The 22,468-nt window shown below is 41.2% G+C and overlaps 1 protein-coding gene across 1 annotated transcript; it reads left to right on the top strand.

The window, feature by feature from the left end:
* On the top strand, positions 1-21,315 carry cers3a (ceramide synthase 3a). The gene is made up of 11 exons (XM_084062405.1): positions 1-359; positions 3,260-3,462; positions 4,637-4,754; positions 6,348-6,466; positions 6,587-6,644; positions 9,276-9,326; positions 10,461-10,553; positions 12,221-12,349; positions 15,343-15,449; positions 17,554-17,707; positions 19,410-21,315. The coding sequence occupies exons 2-11, from the start codon at positions 3,290-3,292 to the stop codon at positions 19,599-19,601; spliced, it is 1,194 nt and encodes a 397-aa protein (XP_083918531.1). The 5' UTR covers positions 1-359; positions 3,260-3,289; the 3' UTR covers positions 19,602-21,315.
* Positions 21,316-22,468: the final 1,153 nt, after the last annotated feature.

Raw genomic sequence — 22,468 nt, 5'->3', positions numbered from 1 at the left:
TGGGAGAGTATCCCCCTTTGTATGTTATCAGAAACCATACAAACAAGGTTTTGAGGATCCCTTGAGGGCTGTGTGTGTACACGAGAGAGAGAAAGCATGAGCTGTGGTAATCTGCTATTCTACCTCTGTGCCTGTTACCTGGAGGGTAAAAAAAACACCCAGGCAATTGTGCCTGAGCTGGGTGTAACCCTAAAGAATGTCAAACAAAGGGAGAGTGTCTGCCTACCTAGGAGCTTGCTGTGTAGCGGAGTAGAGGATTTTGTCATGCGTTTTGATTCCCTGCAGCAACCACTAGAACAACAGTCAACCGGTGTTAAAACAGCACTCCTCACCTTCTGCCTGGCATATACTGTGGCAAGGTAAGCCTTGTTTTAACTATGACCTTGAAGCTTAGCTAAATATGTAAATATTCCCCTCTGCTGTCCTAGCTTGTGTATAAGTTGTAGTCCTTTGTCATAGTTATCTTGTTGTAAATGGATTATGTCGATATGTCTTATACTGTTTAGGCTGCCTGGATTTGGCAGCCTGAAGGTAAGCTAAAGGTGGGAGAAGTACTAGTGTGGAATTTGCAGTTAAGTGAAGTTTGCTCAGGTGTAGGCGCTGTAAGCTTTGTCATGGCTGAGTTGGGATGAATAAAGCTTCTGTTCTCAGTAGGTCAGTGCACAATGTACTGACCCTCAACTGTCCAAAATTGTGTGTACTGCTTTCATGTGGAAAGCTTTGGATTATAATAGTTTTTTCTTTTCTTTTTTCTTCATTACTGTTGTCTATCTGGCTTTGATTCACAGTTTGAAGGCTATCTATTGCCAGATAAGTGTTGACTGCCATTATGGTAATTAACCATCTGTAACTGATTCTTAACCAGTTTTCTGCTCTCGTATTTTCTGTTCTCCCTCTGGACATGTTTGTATCTGTAAAAACTCAGTTGGCTGCTTTTGATTGTTAACTGATGTCCTTTGTCTTAATATGTTTAATTTGGACTCATTTTGTCTCACAAAAAAAATTAACTCCTCCAGAACGTTATTGTACATAATAAAGGCTGACACTTCCATATCTGAATTATTCAGTGATTATTGTCTGCCAATCTTTTCCCTTAATCTGTTTTTTATTTCACTTCTACCATACAGTATGAAGACTCAATATGTTTTGTCATGTGTCACTGAGGGAATCCCTGGTGAATTAGAATGCAACAATAAAAGCCTAGTTATCAATGACAGAAAGTATTGTTCTGCTTTGGCAGAAGAACAGAAAGTTGAGGCTAATAAAGTGACTATCATGTTGGCAACATGTTGGTCGTTTAGTATTATTACATTATCCCACAATGGGGAACAAAGACCCATATTATAATGAAGTGCTGGTGATAATTGTATTGTAACATTTTATTGGGTTTGGTCTGGTTAGAATATTCAGGTCAAGTTGTTCCACTATGTTCCACTGTGTAGTGATGAATGCTTACTCACACTCTGCCACTGAAGGTCTGTATGTGCTGACATAAGCTCTACATCATCATGTCCCAATGAATGCAAGCCCCCTCTATAGCTTGCCCTGACCCATGCTATTACATAGCAAAAGCCTGTGTTGCAGTTGCTATGTATTTTTATCTTATACTAATGAATATGTCAAACCATGTCACATTAAGCCTACAATTGTTTTGCATTACAAAGAAACGTCAAATCTCGCTGTTATTTTATTTGTTGGCTGTAATGAGACCATGTGTTATGTTATGCATAATATATTTCTGGTCATTACCTCTGTAGGAAGGCAGTCAAGGCACCACTGAAGTCTCTTAATTGCTTTGTAATCATATTATTTCCAGCTGATATGCCCCCCTTCTGCTGCAATAAATAGTGACAGCTGTTAGTGTTGTCATTATGTCACTGTGGGAGAGACCACCTCTCAACGGACTTTCATATCCACCTACAGTACTTTCAGTAATCAGGGCCTTCACCTTTACTCCACTGTCGTCAATGACTCCCCGATTCAGTGTCTCTGTTCAGGCCAGATTGAAAGGTAATAGATAGTCCCCTGGTGCTCTAGTTGTTTTGGATTGTTGTACGTGTGGGAGATTGGTGCTCTAGTTGTTTTGGATTGTTGTACGTGTGGGAGATTGAAGAACTTATCTCACATTAGTGGCTGACAAAAGGAGTAAATAGGCCTCTTGTCAGCATGACTCAGCCCAGGACCCCTATAGATGTTGTTGACTGTTACAGCAGGGGTGTTTTACCTCCAACAGCATGGATGCAAACACATACACATGCACACTCACTCACACACAAATGTTATCGTTATGCCTGATTTAGACTTGGTTACACGACACCGGCGTGCAGCAAAGTGTAAATCACCCGTTACTAACCGGTTTGTTCTGTGATGTATGGCCAGACCAGGACACAGACTTTCTGCCAGTGCGGGTTTCTCCCCATTCTTCCTTGTTCCCTGTGTGTTTCTCTGTGCGAACGTGGGTGTGGAATGGGATCTCAAGAAAGAGGGTGGACCATGTCAATATTTGTTTTGGAAACCTATTCTGCACTTAACCCGGAGCTTCTATGACCAGAGACTATGCACCTGCTATAAAGTTGCCTGGCTCCAGCCCCTGAATCTGTAGTCACACCCAGTAAAAAATTATTTATGTTGCTGTTTTGTGTTGTTATATTCATTAAAGGTAGGGTAAGTGATATTTTTTGGTTAAAACAAAACAAAAAAAACATTTTTGTTAAAAGGTTAAAGCACTATATTCTGATCGTAATCAGTGTTATAGAGTGTTTGTTCAGTAACAGAGATCTCCCCATCTCTCCAGCTGTTTAATAAACAGAAAGTCTTCAGGTGGGTTGAACAATTTAACCAATCAGGAAAGAGTACCCATTTATCAGCTTCAATTTAATATTTTTCCACTTCCAATTTTGTCTGCTCATTCTTAGTGCCATCATTTCCATTTTCACTTGTTTCATCTGTATTGTATTCTGTGCAAGTTCTCTCGCCGGATTGGATAAAGTAGATGTTCATAACTTAGCAGTAAGACCCTTGCACATAGCACCTTCATGCACCTTAAGCAATGGGACCAATGGACCAATGGAATTACTGCTGCTACAATGTCTGAGGAAACCAGAAAACAAAATTATTTTACTCTTCTGTACTTGTACACAAGATAACAATAAAGAAACCTTGAAACTTGAACCTTGATCTTATCTTTTTGTTTCACAAATACCCTGCCCAGTGTTACATCACTCAACTTGTAAACCCCTCCTCTTGTGTTTATCTGAAGCTGGTCACTTATCCTGCCGGTGTGGTAGGAATGTTTGACACGCTGTACGAATGGTTCTGGTGGGACCGCATCTGGTTGCCGGTCAACCTGACATGGTCCGACCTGGAGGACAGAGATGGACGTGTTTACGCCAAGGCCTCGCACCTCTACGTCACGTTCCCCTACGCTTTGGCCTTCTTACTCATCAGATACCTGTTTGAAAGGTAAGGCCCCACAATTCCCACAATTCATAAATCAGTCAAATATACCAATAGTTTTTGGTTTCTTCCAATGTAGTCCTTATGCCAATTCCTGAATTTCCCACACTGTTGTGTAAACTTGTCACTGCTGACCCCTATACTGTTTGGTCGTCCAACTGGTTGGTCCTAGGCATGGTATTGAAACCACATGCCTCTGCACACACATGGAATTGCCAGGCTGCTTTTTTCACCTGCCAATGAGGAGCCTCACTGGGAAGATGTAGCTATACTGTGGAGGAACACCCTATTCCTCACTGTTCAACACTCCTGACGACAGACACCCTTGACCAACTTGTAGTAGCCTGGCATGGCCAGACTAAAATCACTGTGTTGATATTAAATCTGCCGAGGGCTATATATTTTTTTTTTGCACTGGCAGATTCGTCTGGTTTCCACGCTAAACTTAGCCTGGAAAGTAGGAGTTGCTAGTGTAGTGACAAAGATTTCCCTCCTCAGTCCCCACCTAGCATAACTGTTCATATGGCCGGCCAGAGGATTAGTCTCCACCGTGGTGGACATACCACTGGTTTTAAAAGTGGGGTCCGGGAACCGCCAGGGGTCCTTAAGGGAGGGGGGATCCACAGCCAAATAAAGAGTAGTTTAATTTAACTATTCTTAATTTCATTTCAGTTGAAATTGAGAAGTAGAGAAAGCAAAAAAGAATACAAAACGTTACAAGTGACTATTCTAATATGTTAAAATGGGAGTCATTGGGTGTTCATGACATGAAAAATGTTTGTGCTTTACCATACTGTACCTTCTGTTGGTATTGTTTAATAGATTCCAGACTCTCAGGCTTTATGAATCAGCACTTTATGTGGCTCATAAAGCAGGTCTGAACCCTTTCTAACTGAGGAGTTTGTGTTTTGTTTTTTAAACAACGCTATAAGTAGGTGTTTAAGTGGGGAAATGGCCCTCTATATCCATATCCTTTCCTTAAATGACCACTGTTCATCACAAATGAACTGTGTGTGTGTGTGTGTGTGTGTGTGTGTGTGTGTGTGTGTGTGTGTGTGTGTGTGTGTGTGTGTGTGTGTGTGTGTGTGTGTGTGTGTGTGTGTGTGTGTGTGTGTGTGTGTGTGTGTGTGTTTTTACTCTTATCCATAACATTAGTTCCATTACACTTTTTCTGTCCCAGGTTCATCGCAACACCCCTTGCCACCACTGCAGGCATCAAGGAGAGGGTTCAATTGAGTGTCGTGGACAACCCCATCCTGGAACTGCACTACGTTTGTCATTCCAGAAACCCTGGGCAGGTAATCTCATCCTAATCCACATGCTCCAGTGAGACCAATGGTGAAGACACCACCTTGGCTAGCTCTTGTATACAAACTCTGTGAAATCCCTGTAAAACAATGTGGGGTCTCTAAGAGACGGAGTACACAACATTTCATGTATTGATGGTAGACAGGGCACTTGGCTTGATGGAGTGTTTTTCGGGGGGTAGCAGAGGTTAACCAAGAATGTTGCCAAGGTAATGGACTCTCTCTCCTGCCAACATAGATTACATTCGGCTCTCTCCGTTCTCACGCATGCTGACATTCATGCCTGTGATGCAGATGTCTATAGACAGGTCACTAATACTGAGGCTATATACGAGGCATACGATCCTAGTCCCTCATGAGGTCATTAGGGATGAAGTGGGGTGTAGTGGTGTTTACACATATGACTCACACATGACTAATCTTTCTTCATGAGGTGTTTGACAGCGCGTGTATGTGTGTGTGTAGTTTCATTGCCCCCTGTTGTGTGTTTTCTTCAGAGGGGTCTAGCTTTTCTTTGATGGGATTACCGAGGTCTCACGACAGCAGACGTTTTTCTCTTCTCTTTTCTCTGCTAAAACTGCTTTGATGTTTTCTATCTAGCCAACATCCCACAAGATATACTATTTAGAATTTAAGGGCATTTAAAATGCAAGATCTGCAGTAACTAAGTGGCATGTACTGTAGTCAACAAACTAGAGGGTAAATGGTCAAGATCAATTCAGTTCTTCAAAGTAACTTTGATACCAAGTAAACTGTCTAAAAACATGTTATCTAATAACATATTTGGCATTTGATTATATTATTACTGTACATTTATATTTATCGGTAGATAACGTATGTTTACTTATTCACTCATTCAGAGATCCACTGCAGATATCTAGTACCTCAGTATTTTATTTGATCTTTATTTGTATTTATATTCTTATTTATCTTGGTTTGTTTGTTGATTCTCTTGTGTTCATTCTCACTGTGACTCCAGAATTGTCCTGCGGGCATCCATAAAGGTTTATCTTATCTTCTTTGTAGTGCTCAATCTAGCTACGTGTAATATCATAGGACTGTGTGTGTGTGTGTGTGTGTGTGTGTGTGTGTGTGTGTGTGTGTGTGTGTGTGTGTGTGTGTGTGTGTGTGTGTGTGTGTGTGTGTGTGTGTGTGTGTGTGTGTGTGTGTGTGTGTGTGTGTGTGTGTGTGTGTGTACTTGCATTACTATACTTATGAGGGCCAATTGTCCCTACAAATTTTGTGGTGGTTGGTTTATGGTTAAACAAAAGATTGTTTGTGTTAGTTATAATTGGGAATAGATTAAGGTTAGGATTAGGCATTTAGAGGTTGGGTTAACTCTTGGGAAATTGGACTTATGCCTGATTTATACTTAGCTGTGTGCTCCGGAAATAGCAGATCTACAAGCTCGCGTGTCGCACTGTGACACATTGTGTAATAGGGTTAAAAATAGCAACAAGAAATTCAATTGAATTTATAAAATTGCTGTCCTAAAATGTTGATGCCCTCACAAGTATGTGTGTGTGCACGTGTGTGTGTGTGTGTGTGTGTGTGTGTGTGTTGTGTGTGTTCACTCCTATCTAGGCAGACATTGATGGGCTGTCTAAGAAAAGCAGTCTGTCTGTCAGGCAATTGGAGCGCTGGTTCAGGAGGAGACGGAACCTGGACCGTCCTGGCGTCCTTAAGAAGTTCAGAGAGGCCAGGTGAAAATTGCATGCGTGCGTGTGTGCGTGCGTGCGTGCGTGCGTGCGTGCCTGTGTTTATGCTTGGCAGATGAAACTACATAACTACTAATAACCATTGTCTATTCATATCCCCGCCAGCTGGAGATTCACCTTCTATCTGTTTGCACTCATCGGAGGAATAGTAGCCCTTTATGATGTAAGTATGTGATGCTATAAGTCCATCTAATATAGGGAATCATCAGTGGTTCAAACAAGTCATTTGTGACATTGTGACACTCATCCAAAAGAGATACTCATTAAAATTGTGGGTTGATGGCAACTCCCAAGAACAGAACAATATATTTGCTTTATGGGCTGTTTTTCTCTTTTATGCAGTAACATAGCAGCATTCATTTAAAAACAAGGGCTGCTGTCTGTGAAAGGGAGTCGTTGTCATCTGAAAACTGGGATGTTTTTGTACTTGAATGCTTAATGCTATGTTAGCACTGAGCTCCTCCTATCTCAAATGAGTTGGATGAAAACAAAAACAGGCTGTTATCACACATCACAATCAACTGTCACGGTAAATTTATTGCGCACCAAAAATAATGAATATTGCCGATCTACTGTGCAAAACACGTCCCACTGAGACACCTTGTGAGGTTGTAGATCGGCTATATTCAGTGCTCGAAACAGCACCCATGCTAAGGGTCAAAGACATGTAAGGTTTTCAAAGTAGCAATAAAATAAAACAGCAATTACAATTCCCTAAAAGGTATTTGATGTTCATTGGAGTGTCACCTATGTCCTTATATTACTTATATTTCAGAATAAAGCCAGTAATAGTATTAGACTGGCTGAAATATAACTACCCAGAAAAAAAAAGTACATTATTTGATTTTGAATAACACATGTATGTATCATGGATAGAACTCAAAAGATGTTGAGGGTTTAGGGCGCCCACTGGCCTAGCGGTCCAGGCGCATACCACATATGCTGGTAATCCAGTTTGACAGCTTGTCGCGGGTTCGACTCCCGATCCCGACGACCTTTGCTCTGTGTCACTCCCCCATCTCTCTCGCCATATCCTGTCAGCCCACTATCCTATCAATAAAGGCAGAAAAAGCCCCAAAAATATACATAGAAATTAAAAAAAGTTGTTGAAGTTTTGTTACCAAAATGTCCTGCCTAGCAGTGCACTGGAAAAAAATCCACAAACAAAAGTCGTTAACATCCTTTGAGATTTATTTTTGTCTCTCTGAGACAACAAAACAAAGTTATCGTATTTCAATATAAAATGCTGGTGTTACACTGCATGACAATATTTTGTTACCCTGAATGACATACAGTATCACTACAGCCCACAGATATTGTTTATATGTGATTCCATCAGCAATAACAATAATGACCTTGTGAAAAAAATAACATGATAAGATATTTAAAAGGTGCATGCTTGCTGAAAAAGAAATTGCTTCCATACCAGAGAGAGAAATTAGTAAATTACCCACACACCCCACACATAAAGAACATGGGTTTGACTGCAACATAATGTAAGTGTCACGGCAGGTACAGTTTCATTCACATCCTATATTAAAACTAGAGGCTGGACCGCGGACATCACATACGTAACATCCGGATTCGCAAGGCTTCGATCCGCACCAAACTTGGCACAAACACTATTCCGGCCTTTGCCATGACAATAGTCACACCAGGGGCCACGTCAGGGGCCACAGACGCACCGTTGCTCTGAACCCCACTAAACTTGGCACAAACACTATTCAGGGCTCTGCCATGACAATAGTCACACCAGGGGCCACGTCAGGGGCCACAGACGCACCGTTGCTCTGAACCCCACTAAACTTGGCACAAACACTATTCAGGGCTCCACCATGACAATAGTCACACCAGGGGCCACATAATGATAGGGGAGTGACCGGATATAGGGAACTTATGTACATTAGCACCATTCTGTTGCAGCATCTGCTTATGTTGTTGGAGACAAATGACGGGTCTGGGCATGTCCAAGTGCCATGTCTACCAGAGTAAGAAGATCTGGGGTCATTGTTGTCAAATGAAGGTTTTTACTTTCAGCCAAGTCGCTGACAATAGACCCAGTCCTGTCAGTGCTCAAGTACCCCCATTTGATGATTCTACAGTTGAAATCCACGTAGTCAAATGAGTTCACAGGGATGGTGGGGAGTAAAAATATTTCCAACTCAGCAGGTGATGGTTTGTGGTGCGCATGGCTTCTATGGTGCACCATTCAATGGCAGAGTTGGCTGGAGATTTCTGGAGGGCTCTTGGATTTATTCCCTGTTTGGTATAGCAGGCAATGCCGTTGTGGCATATGAAGTTGATGAGGTCGAAACCATTCATCAGTAGCTTGTCTTCATTAACACAATGGCTCTCTTGATTTTGGTTGACAATGTGCTGGATGAGATCAGGCTTCAATATTCAATTGCAGCAGATGCACCTCAGTTTTAGCCGTGAGACTTGTCTTCATGAGGATGCGTTACGTCTAGTGGGTACTGTTTGTGAATGGAGACCTGCTGATGTAGATCTGTGTTGCTCTGATCACAAACGCACGCACGCACGCACGCACGCACGCACGCACACACACACACACACACACACACACACACACTGCGCACAATTGCACATACAAGGGGCCTGAGGATGTTGCAAGTAAGAACACAAATTTCGGCTGAAGTAGAGCACCACAAAAGAAGAATAAAACAGAATAACAATAAATGAATGTCAGCATTGGTTCTCTAAAGCTGCTTTAACATTGAAGTGTATAATGAAACTGTATTGTGTCTCTATGCTTTTCCTCCATTCTTTTTTTCAGAAAGAATGGTTTTATGATACTCGAGAAGTATGGACAGGCTTTCCAAAGCAGGTCTGTATGTGTGAGGTTGTGTGCTTTATGTGTTTTCAGCTAGTTATGTGTCTAATCACCTTCACAGAGCTCTCGCTTACTCTGTACACACATCAGTCTGTCCACCTGTATGAGAATGTACACACGCAACACTCTTAATGGCCTCCCACTCTCGGCTTGATAGCATTCTCAAATGCAAATTTCCAGATTTATGGCCGCTTTCTGCTCCATAAAACCTCTGATAATTCGCACCTCGCGTCCAAACAAAACAACCCCACAGGTCCTTATTTAGAAGCGGGCCTGCGTTCTTGTTGTTTTTACGAGCGGAGGAATGCGCGTCTGGATTAGATCCCTGTGGTCTTTAGTATGTGCCAGGGACCTTAATCAAAAGAGAAATGATGTCACTCACCCTGGCACACTGGTGTGAGGATTATGTATGATCCCAGACCTACATTATCCAACAGAATTGAGCGAAACTGATGATGGTGGGGGTACACTGTTGATGGTGGGGTAAACTGATGAGGGTGGGGGTACACTGTTGATGGTGGGGTAAACTGATGAAGGTGGGGGTAAACTGAACATGGAGGGGGTAAGCTGCATAACAGACAGGGATTCATACAGAGTTGCTTCCCTCCCCCAGTTAGTGGGCCTCAGACAAAGAGCATGGCCTTAGGAGATCCGTCTTTGTTTACAGTCCTTTTCTGTATGACCGAGATTCAATGTGCGCTCATGTTACATGTGCCCTCCTCCATAACTCTGCAGCTCTCTCTCTCTCTCTCTCTCTCTCTCTCTCTCTCTCTCTCTCTCTCTCTCTCTTTAAATTTCAATTCAAAGGGGCTTTATTGGCATGGGAAACATACCTTTACTGTACATGCAAGTGTGAAGGAGAACAATCAAAACAAATCAAAATTGTGTGTGTGTGTGTGTGTGTGTGTGTGTGTGTGTGTGTGTGTGTGTGTGTGTGTGTGTGTGTGTGTGTGTGTGTGTGTGTGTGTGTGTGTGTGTGTGTGTGTGTGTGTGTGTGTGTGTGTGTGTGTGTGTGTGCGTGCGTGCGTGCGTGCGTGCGTGCGTGCGTGCGTGTGTGTGTGTGTGTGTCTCTCTCTCTTTCACTCCCTCTTTAACTCACTGTCTATGTCTCTGTGTGTCTCCATATAGTCCATGCTGGAGTCTCAGTACTGGTATTACATCTTGGAGATGAGCTTCTATGGTTCTCTACTCTTCAGTGTTACCTTTGACGTAAAGAGGAAGGTGAGTACAGTGTGAGCTGGTAAATCCGCCTGCTACTCATCCATGCACAGTCCTTCCATGCACAATGTTTCTAATTATGCATCTATTCGTCATTTTCCACCTCATATATTTGTCCAACGTATGTATCAAATTATCCAATGTTGCTGGCCACCACAGAATCTATAACAATAACATCAAAAACATGTGGCAAGTAAAGGAGAAACAATCGCTTTGTAATGTACATATAAACCCAGTATATTTCATTTTAGTTTTCAATGCCTTGTATTTTAAAATAAACAAAAGGCTTTGATCTGAAACCGTAGTTGATAAAGACACATCTAGGAAATCACACGGCAGTCACTTTGTCCTCTCTGTCTGTAATGAGACAGTGAGACGGGCCGACTTTATTCAAGTATAAACATACAGTATGATACAGTTGCTGTGTCCAAGGCTTGTGAAGTCCTGTAATTGAATCTCTGCGTGCACGTGTGTCCCCTGTATATCTTGCGAACCGCCTGACCGATCGGCTAACCGATCCGAGGCAGTGTGAAGACGGTCGGATCAGTGAATCTCCCAAGATATCTATAAATCCACAAATCCCCATATATGTATGTAAGTATTGATGTCATAGACAGGCCTCCAAGTACTATGATAAGTGGTACTGCACTAAGTACTCTTACAATGGATACTGCATAACCAGTTGGACATGTGTTCCCAACGGGCATCGTTCGCAAAGGGCAGCAGAAGAATGCCAGCACCCACGGAAGTGTCCTTGTAGTAGTACTTGTTTTTCCAGTATGCAGTGGCACGGGCAACACGACACACTATGTTTAACCACTCTCAACCACGTGTAGGCTACACTTTTACAAAAAATGCCCAAATGCCTGTCCCTACATCAAATGTATTGGAGCAGGCATGTGGTTGTCCTCAGCCGTCCCCAAGACCAACCAGTAGGAGTCAGCAGTGACAGGGACTACATGAGGGAAAAATGGGAATTGACATAACGATTAAATTGGGAGAAAAATGAAAAACCGAAAGAGATTCTAAAAATAAATCCTATCATTGTTGAACTCAGGATACACGTAGGAATGGCGTGGTTCAATGTGGATCTTGGACTTTATGTGGCCAGCCTGTGATGTCATTCTCTGACGTATGACTCCAAATATTTGGGCTCCGTTTCAGCCCTATCCGAGATCCATTGACGTCCATGATTAAATATTTTAAAAAGTACAAAACATGGAAGTTGTGGAGGTACTTTGCCTTACTGGCAGTGGGCATAAGAAATGTGGCAATGATCGGTCCAGTTCTTTGCAGGATTAACTCCAGACACACACACACACACACACACACACACACACACACACACACACACACACCGACCCTCTTATAGACTGCTAGCCTCCTGCAGAGCCATGCTGTAAAAAACTCAGGATTTTGCTGTGTAAAAGCTGTAGTTTTCACAACTACTATACTACGCCATTCAGTATGGATTGAGGCTTCAGAGCCACAGTTTTACAGACTGATACAGCTGACAGGGTCGGGTTCATAACCAGCTCTTGCAAATTTGTCTGCAAGAGTTGATGTGCCATATTCCATTTAAGAATACCACTGGGAGATTACATGAGGAATTACTTTATGCTTGATTATAGAATAAAGCATAAATACTGAATGTTGTCTCTCTCCATCAGGACTTCAAAGAGCAAATCATCCACCACCTGGCTACACTGACCCTTCTATCCTTCTCCTGGTGTGTCAACTACATCCGCATTGGAACCCTGGTCATGCTTGTACACGATGCCTCTGATGTCTTACTGGAGGTCAGTCAGGGCCACACTCGACCTTTAAACTAAAGAAAGTGAGGCAAGGAATTATTGATCAATATAGAAAGCACACAAGGAAATAATGTTTTTAGAGGCATTTCCTTTTTGTTTTGATAGAGTGGGGCAGTGGTTCTCAAACTTTTTCAGTTCAAGGACCCCCAAATTAAAATGCATTTGGCTGTGGACCCCCATCGGGAAAATAATTGTGCCAGGGACCCCCATAAAAGATTTGTGTTGATAAAATCTTTCAAATATTCAATTATTTTCACATTTCTTCAAGCTATTTCTACAAGAAGATCTACAAGCTCACAACATGTCATGATGTGACACATTGTGAGCTTGTGTAGTGGCTATTTTCAAATATGTTTAAAGTGGTTAAACAGATTTTTATGCTATATTAACACACTTAGCTGGGGACCCCCTGTAACCACCCAAATGACCCCTGGCGGTCAAACAACCCCACTTTGAGAACTACTGGAGTACAAGAGTGTAGAAAGAGCGTAGAAAGTTGGCACGATGTGCAACACAGGTCTCCAGACAGTATCAAACTGGGGACACTGCAACCATGGAATTGAGGCACCATCTGGTCATCCACCGGTGCCCCCATGAGGATTCTTTTAATGTCTCATTGCACGCCCATGGAGGGCCTTCCAATTAATGCAATGACCACATAACTACAGTGTTTTGGAGTCAAACCTTAGCTCAGGAGGACATGTGTTGCATGTAATTTCTCCTCTCTGTCTGCCTGTCAGTCTTCATTGTCCTATCTACAGTATCTACAGTATAAAGCAGACATACAATTTATTAACCACATTTACCCTAGCTTCCCTATTCTGAGGCAAACAGTCAGTGAAAATAACAGCTCACAACAAGTTGCAATGCGACGAGCTTGCAAATTGGCTATTGATGGCAAAGAGATTTGTAACAGCCACAAAGCTTGCATCGTGGGTAAGATACCATGCTGCTCGACGCTAAAAGAGCTTATCGCCAGCTTGGCACCGGCGAAGGATAGGGCGAAGGATAAGGAACAATCCGCACTCACAAGGTGAATTTAATTTACCACAACAGCAGTCATGACAAATGGACGTGTTTCGGCTACTCAGGCCAAGGATAATATACCTGGGGGACGCCACTCAACAAAGTATATATGGTTTAAGTGGTTAATAATAGAATGTCTAATTCAAAATAATGCAAGCAACTTTAATGCTCGCACATTACACACATTATCGCACAAGTCATAATATGTTTACCCGGGTGCATGGCTCAGAAGAGTTCAGTAAAAGCAGAAAAATGCCAGCACTCACGGAAGTGTGCTTCATTTACTTGTTTTTCAAGTAGGCACGGCATCACACAAACACAAGTCCGGCAGGAAATAAGGAAGGCTCTGGCGAAATGTGTTTCTGTAATGCCCCCCTACTTGAATAAAAAGTACCTAGTAAGGACACTTCCTTGAGTTCTGGCATTCTTCTGCTTTTAATAACAGAATGTCGCATACCAACTGGTGAAGCCTATCAGACACACACTGGCTGCACCCTTCCATTGTAGTATGACTTATATGAAATAAAATCTAAATATTCACCCTGCCTCTTCACACTTACTGAGTTTAGTGCATCCGGCTTGTTTCTGCAGAAGAACTGTGGGTGTGAGTAAGGTCATTCAGCACTCCATGTGTAGCCTTTGGACCAAACAGATGTGTTTTCCACTGGGGGGGTCATTGGTTATTTAGGACAACTAATAACATAGGGTTAGAGATAGTCTGTCTGTCTGTCGATCGATCCAATATTTCTAGAAATTCCTAAAATCATGTATACTTTCCGACCATTTTCCATACATTTCTCAATTTGTATTGTATTTTGGAAGAAAACAGACAATTTAAGGTATGTATATACAGTATATTGAACGCGTCATATTTTTTCTCAGTATATATTTCCAAAGATGCAGACATTAACTCAAGTAATCCACACATGAAAATAAATCACAACATACATCCATAAATAATAATTATGTGTAATTAAGTGCCATAACACTGGAAAAAGGTATTGAACACGCTAACTGAAATGAATTGAATACTTACTGGAGAAGCCTTTGTTTGTAATGACAGCTTCAAGACACTTCTTGTATGTAGTAACTAATCGCCCACACTGCTCAGGTGTAATTTTGGCCCATTCCGCCGCACCGATTGTCTTTAAATCTCAGAGATTCTTTAGTGCCACCCTTTTTTTTAGTTCTTTCCTCAAATCGGATTTAAGTCAGGTGATTGACTGGGCCATTCTATCACCTTGACTTTCTTTCTCTGAAACCAGTTGAGAGAGTCAGAAATCTTGCCAGGAGCTCGAAGGAGCTCCTATTGATGGTGACGTGATACTTCTAATGGTCCCACCGGTGCCATTGGCCCCAACAGTGTTTACTGGAATATTCAGATGCTTTGAAATTCTTCTGTACCCAGCTTCACTCTGATGCTGAGCAACAATCTGGTTGCGAATGTCTTGAGATACATCTTTGCTTTTATCCATTATCAGATGTTTCTTGTGTGACTGCTTGTCACACAAGAAACAAAACAACCTTTTTATAGCCCATCAATTTGCACTAACCCAGCTAATGTTTTTTTTTTCGCAAATTGGAGGTAGAAATACTTATTACTTATGGAAATTAGATGGTGCATTGTCTTTCCTTGCCTAAGTATGCTACTTTTTCGTGGTGTGTTCAATACTTTTTCCTGTGTGCTATTCCACTTTATACCACATACAATTATTTGTGGACTTTACTTTTGTAATGTTTTTACATGTGTGGAATTCTTGAGTTCATACCAATGTCTGGTAAAAAAAATCATGTGAATAGTGTCATTGGAAATATATTTACTGGGGAAAAAAATGATGCGTTCAATACTTCATTTACCCATTGTATGTACTGTAAAGATTTATGCATGTTCGAATAATTCAGTGACAACCTGCTGTATTTTTTATGGATACTATTTTTTGTCCTTCTTTTAGTCTGCAAAGTTATTTAACTATGCCAAATGGGAGAAAACCTGCAATACGCTGTTTGTTGTGTTTGCCACAGTGTTTATGGTAACACGACTCATCATCTTCCCGTTTTGGTAAGCCAACAAATTAAGTGTTTGTGTATATGTGTGTGCATGTTTTTTTTTATTTTTATATAAACATATGCAGTTTCTGTATGTGGTAGCGGTGAAACAATGCAAGTTCAAGGACAAGATGTTTCAGTTTTTCAACATTGATTTATTTCAATGAATCAGCCTTTTTCCACATTGATTCATAAAATGTTCATAAAAGGTTATAAACATAGATTGTACAACATTTTCATTCTCTGCTCAGTTGATCGAAATGTTGACCTTTTCATATCATTTCAACAGGTTTGTTTTCCGTAGAATCTCTATTCCAACTGAACAATTTTCTTTACTATAATGATGGCTCCTCTTTTCATTGGCAGTCTGTATTAACAAATACAAACACAACAAGTATAGTATATACATCTTGGGTTTTATGTTAAATGCCAAAGCACAGGTACTCTGTGATAATAGTTCATATTCTACCCCCATATTTATTTAAACCAGATTTTCACGACTTCATCATTATCTTCAGCATTACACTGCTGCTGACACATGAAAAGACTGTATCTGACTAAATCAGATTTTAGTGCTGAAATACATAATTATTTTGCCACTGACGCTCATTTCCCACAAGAGCAGCAATACCTCAAGTCAAATGATCCTCCTTTTACCCCTAGCAGTGGCATGGGAACGTTGAGATGTAATGATGAACAAATATATGGAAATGGAAAATGGTGCAATGATATATATCGCTTTTATACAAAGCGCTTTACAATGTGCATCACATTCACCCATTCACGCACACATTCACACACCGACAGCAGAGGAAACTATGCAAAGCACCAACCTGCTCATTGGGAGCAGTTAGGGGTTCAGTGTCTTGCTCAAGGACACTTCCCGACCCAGTAAATGTGGAAAAATGGGAAAAGTTAACATTTACAGCTAAATGTTAACATTTCCCAGAGACCAGAAAATGTGGATAAAAAACAAATATAAAGCACACTGACACCCACCCAAGGAATGTTTTTAATACATTCAATCCAGGCATCTGTGTAATTTTTTTCCTTTGGGCTAAACTCGTGTTGTGCAAATCTTTGAATATATATTTATATATATATATATATATATATATATATATTTTAAACGAACATTTGTAACCAGGGCGCCTGATGGAGGGGAAAGGAACTGGTTGGAATAATGTGTTCCTTCCACGCGCTACGTCCTATCGGGGAAACGCCCTCCTGTCAGGTGATAAGAAGCGGCCTGCTCACTACTCATGCATTGAAGGAAGCATGAGCTCAATTCGGGGCTCTCCCCAGGTTGGCAGAGTGAGAGTAGGGCCCAGGATTAAAATGGGTTACAAAAATCGTGGGATAAAAATTATAATAAAACAAAAAGTATAGGATTTAGAAGACATTTGTAGAATCCCCAGAAGCAATAAGATTTGAGTTACAAATGTTAAAAAATATATATATTCAAAGATTTGCACAACATTTCACGATTAAAATAAAATAGCAGATCTACAAGCTCATAGCGCGGCACTCGATACCGCGCTATGAGCTTGTATATCTGCGTGTACTGTATATCAGCGCGCTGTCCGAGTTGGCAATCTGTGGTGGATGGAATATACAGTGAGCCATAGCTGAATGGGTAGAGATGCCATCTGGGAATCAGAAGGTCTCCCTGGTTCCACCTCGGTCCTGGTCTATGTGTCAAAGTGTTCCTGATCAATAAATTGCTCAGGGAAACACCAGAACACAACACCAGAACACAACACACTACAACACAACACACGCCAACACAACACACTACAGCACAAAACACAACAACTCTGCAACACAACAAAAGACACTATAACATACAACACAACACGTAAGAACTACAGTTGGATAGCCGGATCACTTGTCAGTGTGTGTCAGTAAGCTTACTCGCTATTATATCCACATTTCCCACCCCACTGTGAAATGTGAACATTTACCCCGGTAAATGTTAATATTTCCATTTCCCCACATTTACCATAACTTACAGTATATAGTATATCCGTACACTGGACTTAAACCTCCCTATCTTAGAATTTGGATGTGCACATGTGTATACAGTTTGAGATATAATCAGATGTTTTTTATTTCAGGCTGATTCACTGTACCTGGGTTTACCCCATTGTCCACTACCCTCCCTTCTTTGGTTACTACTTCTTCAACGTGATGCTGGTGGTTCTCCTTTTCCTGCACATATTCTGGGCTTACCTCATCCTCTGCATGGTCAGGAAATTCCTCTTTGGCAAAGTAAGTCTACTTACTGTATGGTTGGTGCCATGGTTGCTAGTAGGGCTGTGAATCGTCTGCTATCTCACGATTCGATTCCGATTCTTGGGGTCATGATTCAGATTTTTTCCGATTTTTTCAAAACAAACGATTCTCGATTCAAAGAAGTTTTTTTCCGATTCAAAATATTTTTTTTCCCGATTCAAAACGATTCTCGATTCAAAACGATTCTCGATTCAAAATGATTCTCGATTCAAAACGATTCTCAATTCAAAACATAGGATTTCAGGATCTACTCCAGTCTACTGCTTTTTTTAATTGTAAAGGTTGTATCAACTGATAATAATGTAAAAACATATGTCTCATTTTTTCATACTTTTTCACTTGTACAAAACGTATTAACTTCTGAGTCTGACACTCAGTTACTTCTCAGTTACCAGAACAATACATTAAAGTAATAAAGATGCGGTAACATAAATAAAATGAGTAGGCTTAGGCTATCTGCCAGCCCAGAACTTGCCACTTTTTTTCTGAATCGTCCAACATTAGAATTCGCGTTTCGAATTAGAAGCGATTTTTTTCTGACACCCCTAGTTGCTAGTAATAATGTGTACTTAATATACGTATCTGGGATCTGATGGAATCCTGACTTTTTAAGGACTTTACTTGACTCCTGACTTGTTAACTCACCTGCTAGCCAGCAGGTGAGGTATAAGAAGCTCTGAATACTTCTGGCTATATTGCTGTAGTGTTATTGAGGTCATTCAGCATAAGAGTTGAATCTTTGCATGACAGTCATGACCACAGGGACATTACCAAGTGATCTAGTCTGTTCAATAGACCTCCCTTTTTTGACTTGCCAGAGACAAAACAAGAGCTGAACTAAAAGGAAGCTGCTGTTTGTTATGTGATTGGATGATCACGCAGGTTTGGGGGTCTCCTGGACAGATGTAGGGTTACAGAGCTCAGTAGTTACCCAGCAGACAACTTTCACAAGTTTCCTCTACTTGTCTTTTGACAAGGTTATTTAAGTACATCAGCCAAACATCTTGAGAGTCTCAAGGGATTAGGAATTTAACAAGGCCCATATTAACATACACACTGGAGCTGAACGTTGCTGTAGTTGTCAAGCTACTACTGGTAGGGATATCTCTTGCCCTTTGCCAGTGAATTCTGATATCTCATCTAAATTGGAGTGCTCATTGTTCTGTTGTTCGTTCTCTAGTTTTGTCCATCTGTACACAGGCTGGGCTGCTTGTATGGTGGCTGCTCAGAACCGTGTGCTACTCAGTTAGAAACAGCTTGCCTGGCCAGCTCAGCTGCCAGACACAATTACAGCAGTGCACAGGCATACAGACAACAGCTTGTTGCCATGGGGACCTAATTATTTTTGACTTAGTGCTTAGAATTATATTTGTGAAGGAACAATGCATGTGCGAGAAGTCTGGTTTACTAGAGAAGTAAACATTATTATGGGGAGTTGCAAACGGTCACCGGTATTTGATTGACAGTCGCTTGGTGTTTGTTGCCACAGCTCAGATTTCAAACATGTTTTTCAGGTGAACGTTTTGTTCTCCTTGCCTTTGGCTACGGGCCACATGCTGTGCTGTCTCTGTCTGTTGCATTTCCAAACGGATGAATACTTCCTATCTGGCCCTTCATCTACCCCTCTCCCCCAATTCTCTCTTTTTCTCTGTCTTTCTCACATCCCCTTGTGCTGCAGATGACCAAAGATGAGCGGAGTGACAACGAGGAGGAGGAAGAAGAGGAGGGGGAGAGCACGCCAACAGAGGACGAGGAGCTGCACCAGAAAGTTGGCAACGGATTTGGAGCTGCGCAGAAGAAGGACAACAGCGGACGCTTTGGGCGCTTATCTCCTCCCGAGATCGGCTGCCAGTCAAAGACCGTGTACTGACCAGCCCCGAACGCGTCCTTGATTGCTGCGGTGGTTGCACCAGAGGCGAGGAAGGGCTTCAGGGTGAGGAATGTGAGGAAAGTAGAAAAACGCTAAACAGATTTCATCCCATATGGAGAGAGAAAAAAATAAACAAAACATTTGATTTATTACCGCAGCACTTGGACCGGCGCCTAGTCCAAAAAACTGCTGTGCTCATCAGGGGCATCAGCAGTGCTTTGAACAATGCACACATAGAGAGAAAGAGACTCAGAGAGACGTTGTTGGCCCTCATGTCTTCTACATCCAAGCTCCTCTCAGTGTTGTCAATGGCACTGCTTCAGTGGAAGAGAAAGACCAGAGAACCAAACAAGCAAACAAAACACAAAGCCCAGTGTTTGCTCATCATCGCGTCTAATTTGTTCCGTATTGTTCCAGAAATGCAGAGCCAGTATGTCGTCGAAACATCACTCCAGCTGCTTTGCTTCAGTGTTTCATCCATCAAGGCCTGCTGGCTTTTATATCAACCTTCTGCTGGCTCACAGAGGTTATTTATGGTCACTAGGAGACGAATAGGATCCAGTATCACCGTGGACTTCTCCAGATGAATGGGGGGTTTGGGGCGTATCTCTTTTCTTGCCTCCTTGGGATCCCTGCATGTGTTCCCCTCAAACTATTATTCAGTGCATCAATGGATGAATCTGTGCAAGAGTCTTTGTATGAAGTTACTCTATACCAGGGCTAATCCACCATACTACGCTACGTACTGTAGGTGAGGTACAGCCATAGCACATTATAGTCTGGGGTTGGTTGCATGAAGCATCTTAAATTAAGATTTATCTCAAAATATATACCCTCAAGATTTCCTCTTAGGATATTTCGGTTTTAAGTTCTTCATGAACTTGAGTGACATCTTCATCGGAAATACTGAGGAGCCTTGTGCAACCGGTCTTAAATATGAACCCACGGCATGTGGTTCATTGTACTATAGAAGAACAAAGAACAAAAAAAGTAGAAGTCCACACTCTGTACCTCCCTTTTGCAGATTTATTTGAAAGTGAGGTTTCAAGCAGACATCTTCTTCTTCAAACCTGTCTCATTGTTCCATCGATCATATAACATATACCATAATATAATGGTAATATAGGCATTCAATTGTAAGGGCTCCTTTCATTCATATGATATTTCAACCTTTGCCTTCTAATGACATGGCTGTGTCGAACTCAGTGAAGTATGGGTGTGTGACTCTGAGTCCTCACAGACTTGATGAAACCAAAATCGCTTGTCACATTTAAATGTTCTTAAAATTTCAAATGTATGTCAACATTTTTTTCAAGTATATTTATTTTATTGAAATATTTTGAGGGATGATATCGGTGTGTAAGGGATGACAGTCATGCTGCTATACACCTCCCTCTAATCCATGAAGATACATTTCAGATTAAATTGATATACTGAGAAAAAGTGTGACCTTTATTTGTTTGAGGGAAACATTTTCGGGAAAATTGTTTACACGGGCATTGACTATGCCTTAATGATTGTGGTATGCTGAAATAGCAACTTTATAGTAACTTTATGTACTTTTCTTTTTAGTCTGCAATGCATAAACATGATTAATGTTGTATGAAGATTTTTTATATAGGCTGGAAAGCTCATTGGCCACTTCACTGAAACAATGTTGTTGCTGTATTTTGTATTTTATTTTTGTTGATACAGCAATAAAAGTGAGCAGGCCATAAACTTATTATGTAATGGTTCATAATTCTGTTTTTATTTTGACCAAAACATATAAAACATGAAAAACATAGCACTCATCCTGGGGCTGTTCCGTTGTTGCCCTCTAGATGGAGCACATCACCATAACCCTCTATAAAATAGAAGATGGGACTGCTCACAACAGCTTGTGAATAGTTAAATGTCATTTCATTGGTGCCTTTGCCTTTGAATGTATTTAATGACATAACTTAAGAATTCATTCAAGTATATGAAATAACATTAGGTAAATATGGGTGGTGTTTTAAGATTTCAAGTGTATTTATATTTAGCAATAATACTGAAAGTACACACACACACACACACACACACACACACACACACACACACACACACACACACACACACACACACACACACACTTGAAAACTCTGTAGACCAGGGGTCTTCAACAGGGGGTCCGGGACCCCTAGGGGTCCTCAGAGTTACTACAAGGGGGCCACCAAATCTTTGTGGGATAGGATTCTTTTTTTACATTAACCACTTGAACCCTAGCATCCCTGTTGTGAGCTTGTAGATCGTCTATTTTCAGCAAAGATGCATATGCATATGCATATTAATATATATAACATGAATACAACACAACACTACACAATGATAGAGTTGTCAAACAAGTCTATGAAATCTATGAAAAGGTTTAATCTGCAACACAATTTTATACACTATGTAGTGGGGGTACTTGCTTCATCTCTCTCAGCTAAGGGGTCCTTGGCCTGAAAAACGTTGAGGACCCCTGCTGTAGACCAATCCAAGATTGTTCTTGCTGGAGTGAGTAAGAATGAAAACAGCATGTGGATCATCATCATCTGGAAAAGTCAGAGTTAAACAAGTTACTCAGCACTGGAGGAATTTGCATATCTGGTAGGAATATAATGGAATATTGGAATTCATATGCATTGGATGTCTGGACTGACTGACAACACACATACCTTTACACCGTGGAACCACTATGAGAGGCCTATGAAAAGACTTCCTTCAAAAGTGTTGAAGTTTACGCAAACTTTGCCTTACTATTATGAGAAAACTGCAGTCTTTGTACAAGAGAGGCAGATGGAGAAGTCTTAACCACTTTCAACCAGGCATCTGGGCATACATTTTAAAAAATAGCAAAACTT

Source organism: Gymnoscopelus microlampas (assembly GCF_963454915.1).
Source record: "Gymnoscopelus microlampas genome assembly, chromosome: 1".
NCBI lineage: Eukaryota > Metazoa > Chordata > Actinopteri > Myctophiformes > Myctophidae > Gymnoscopelus > Gymnoscopelus microlampas.
This window is presented reverse-complemented; position numbering and strand designations above follow the sequence as displayed.

Excerpts from the sequence above, each read along its gene's own strand:
- cers3a (XM_084062405.1), top strand. The coding sequence starts at position 3,290 with ATGTTTGACACGCTGTACGAATGGTTCTGGTGGGACCGCATCTGGTTG. Across the intron at positions 10,554-12,220 it reads CCTTTGACGTAAAGAGGAAG|GACTTCAAAGAGCAAATCAT; the intron begins GTGAGTACAGTG and ends TCTCTCCATCAG. Across the intron at positions 15,450-17,553 it reads CTCATCATCTTCCCGTTTTG|GCTGATTCACTGTACCTGGG; the intron begins GTAAGCCAACAA and ends TTTTTATTTCAG.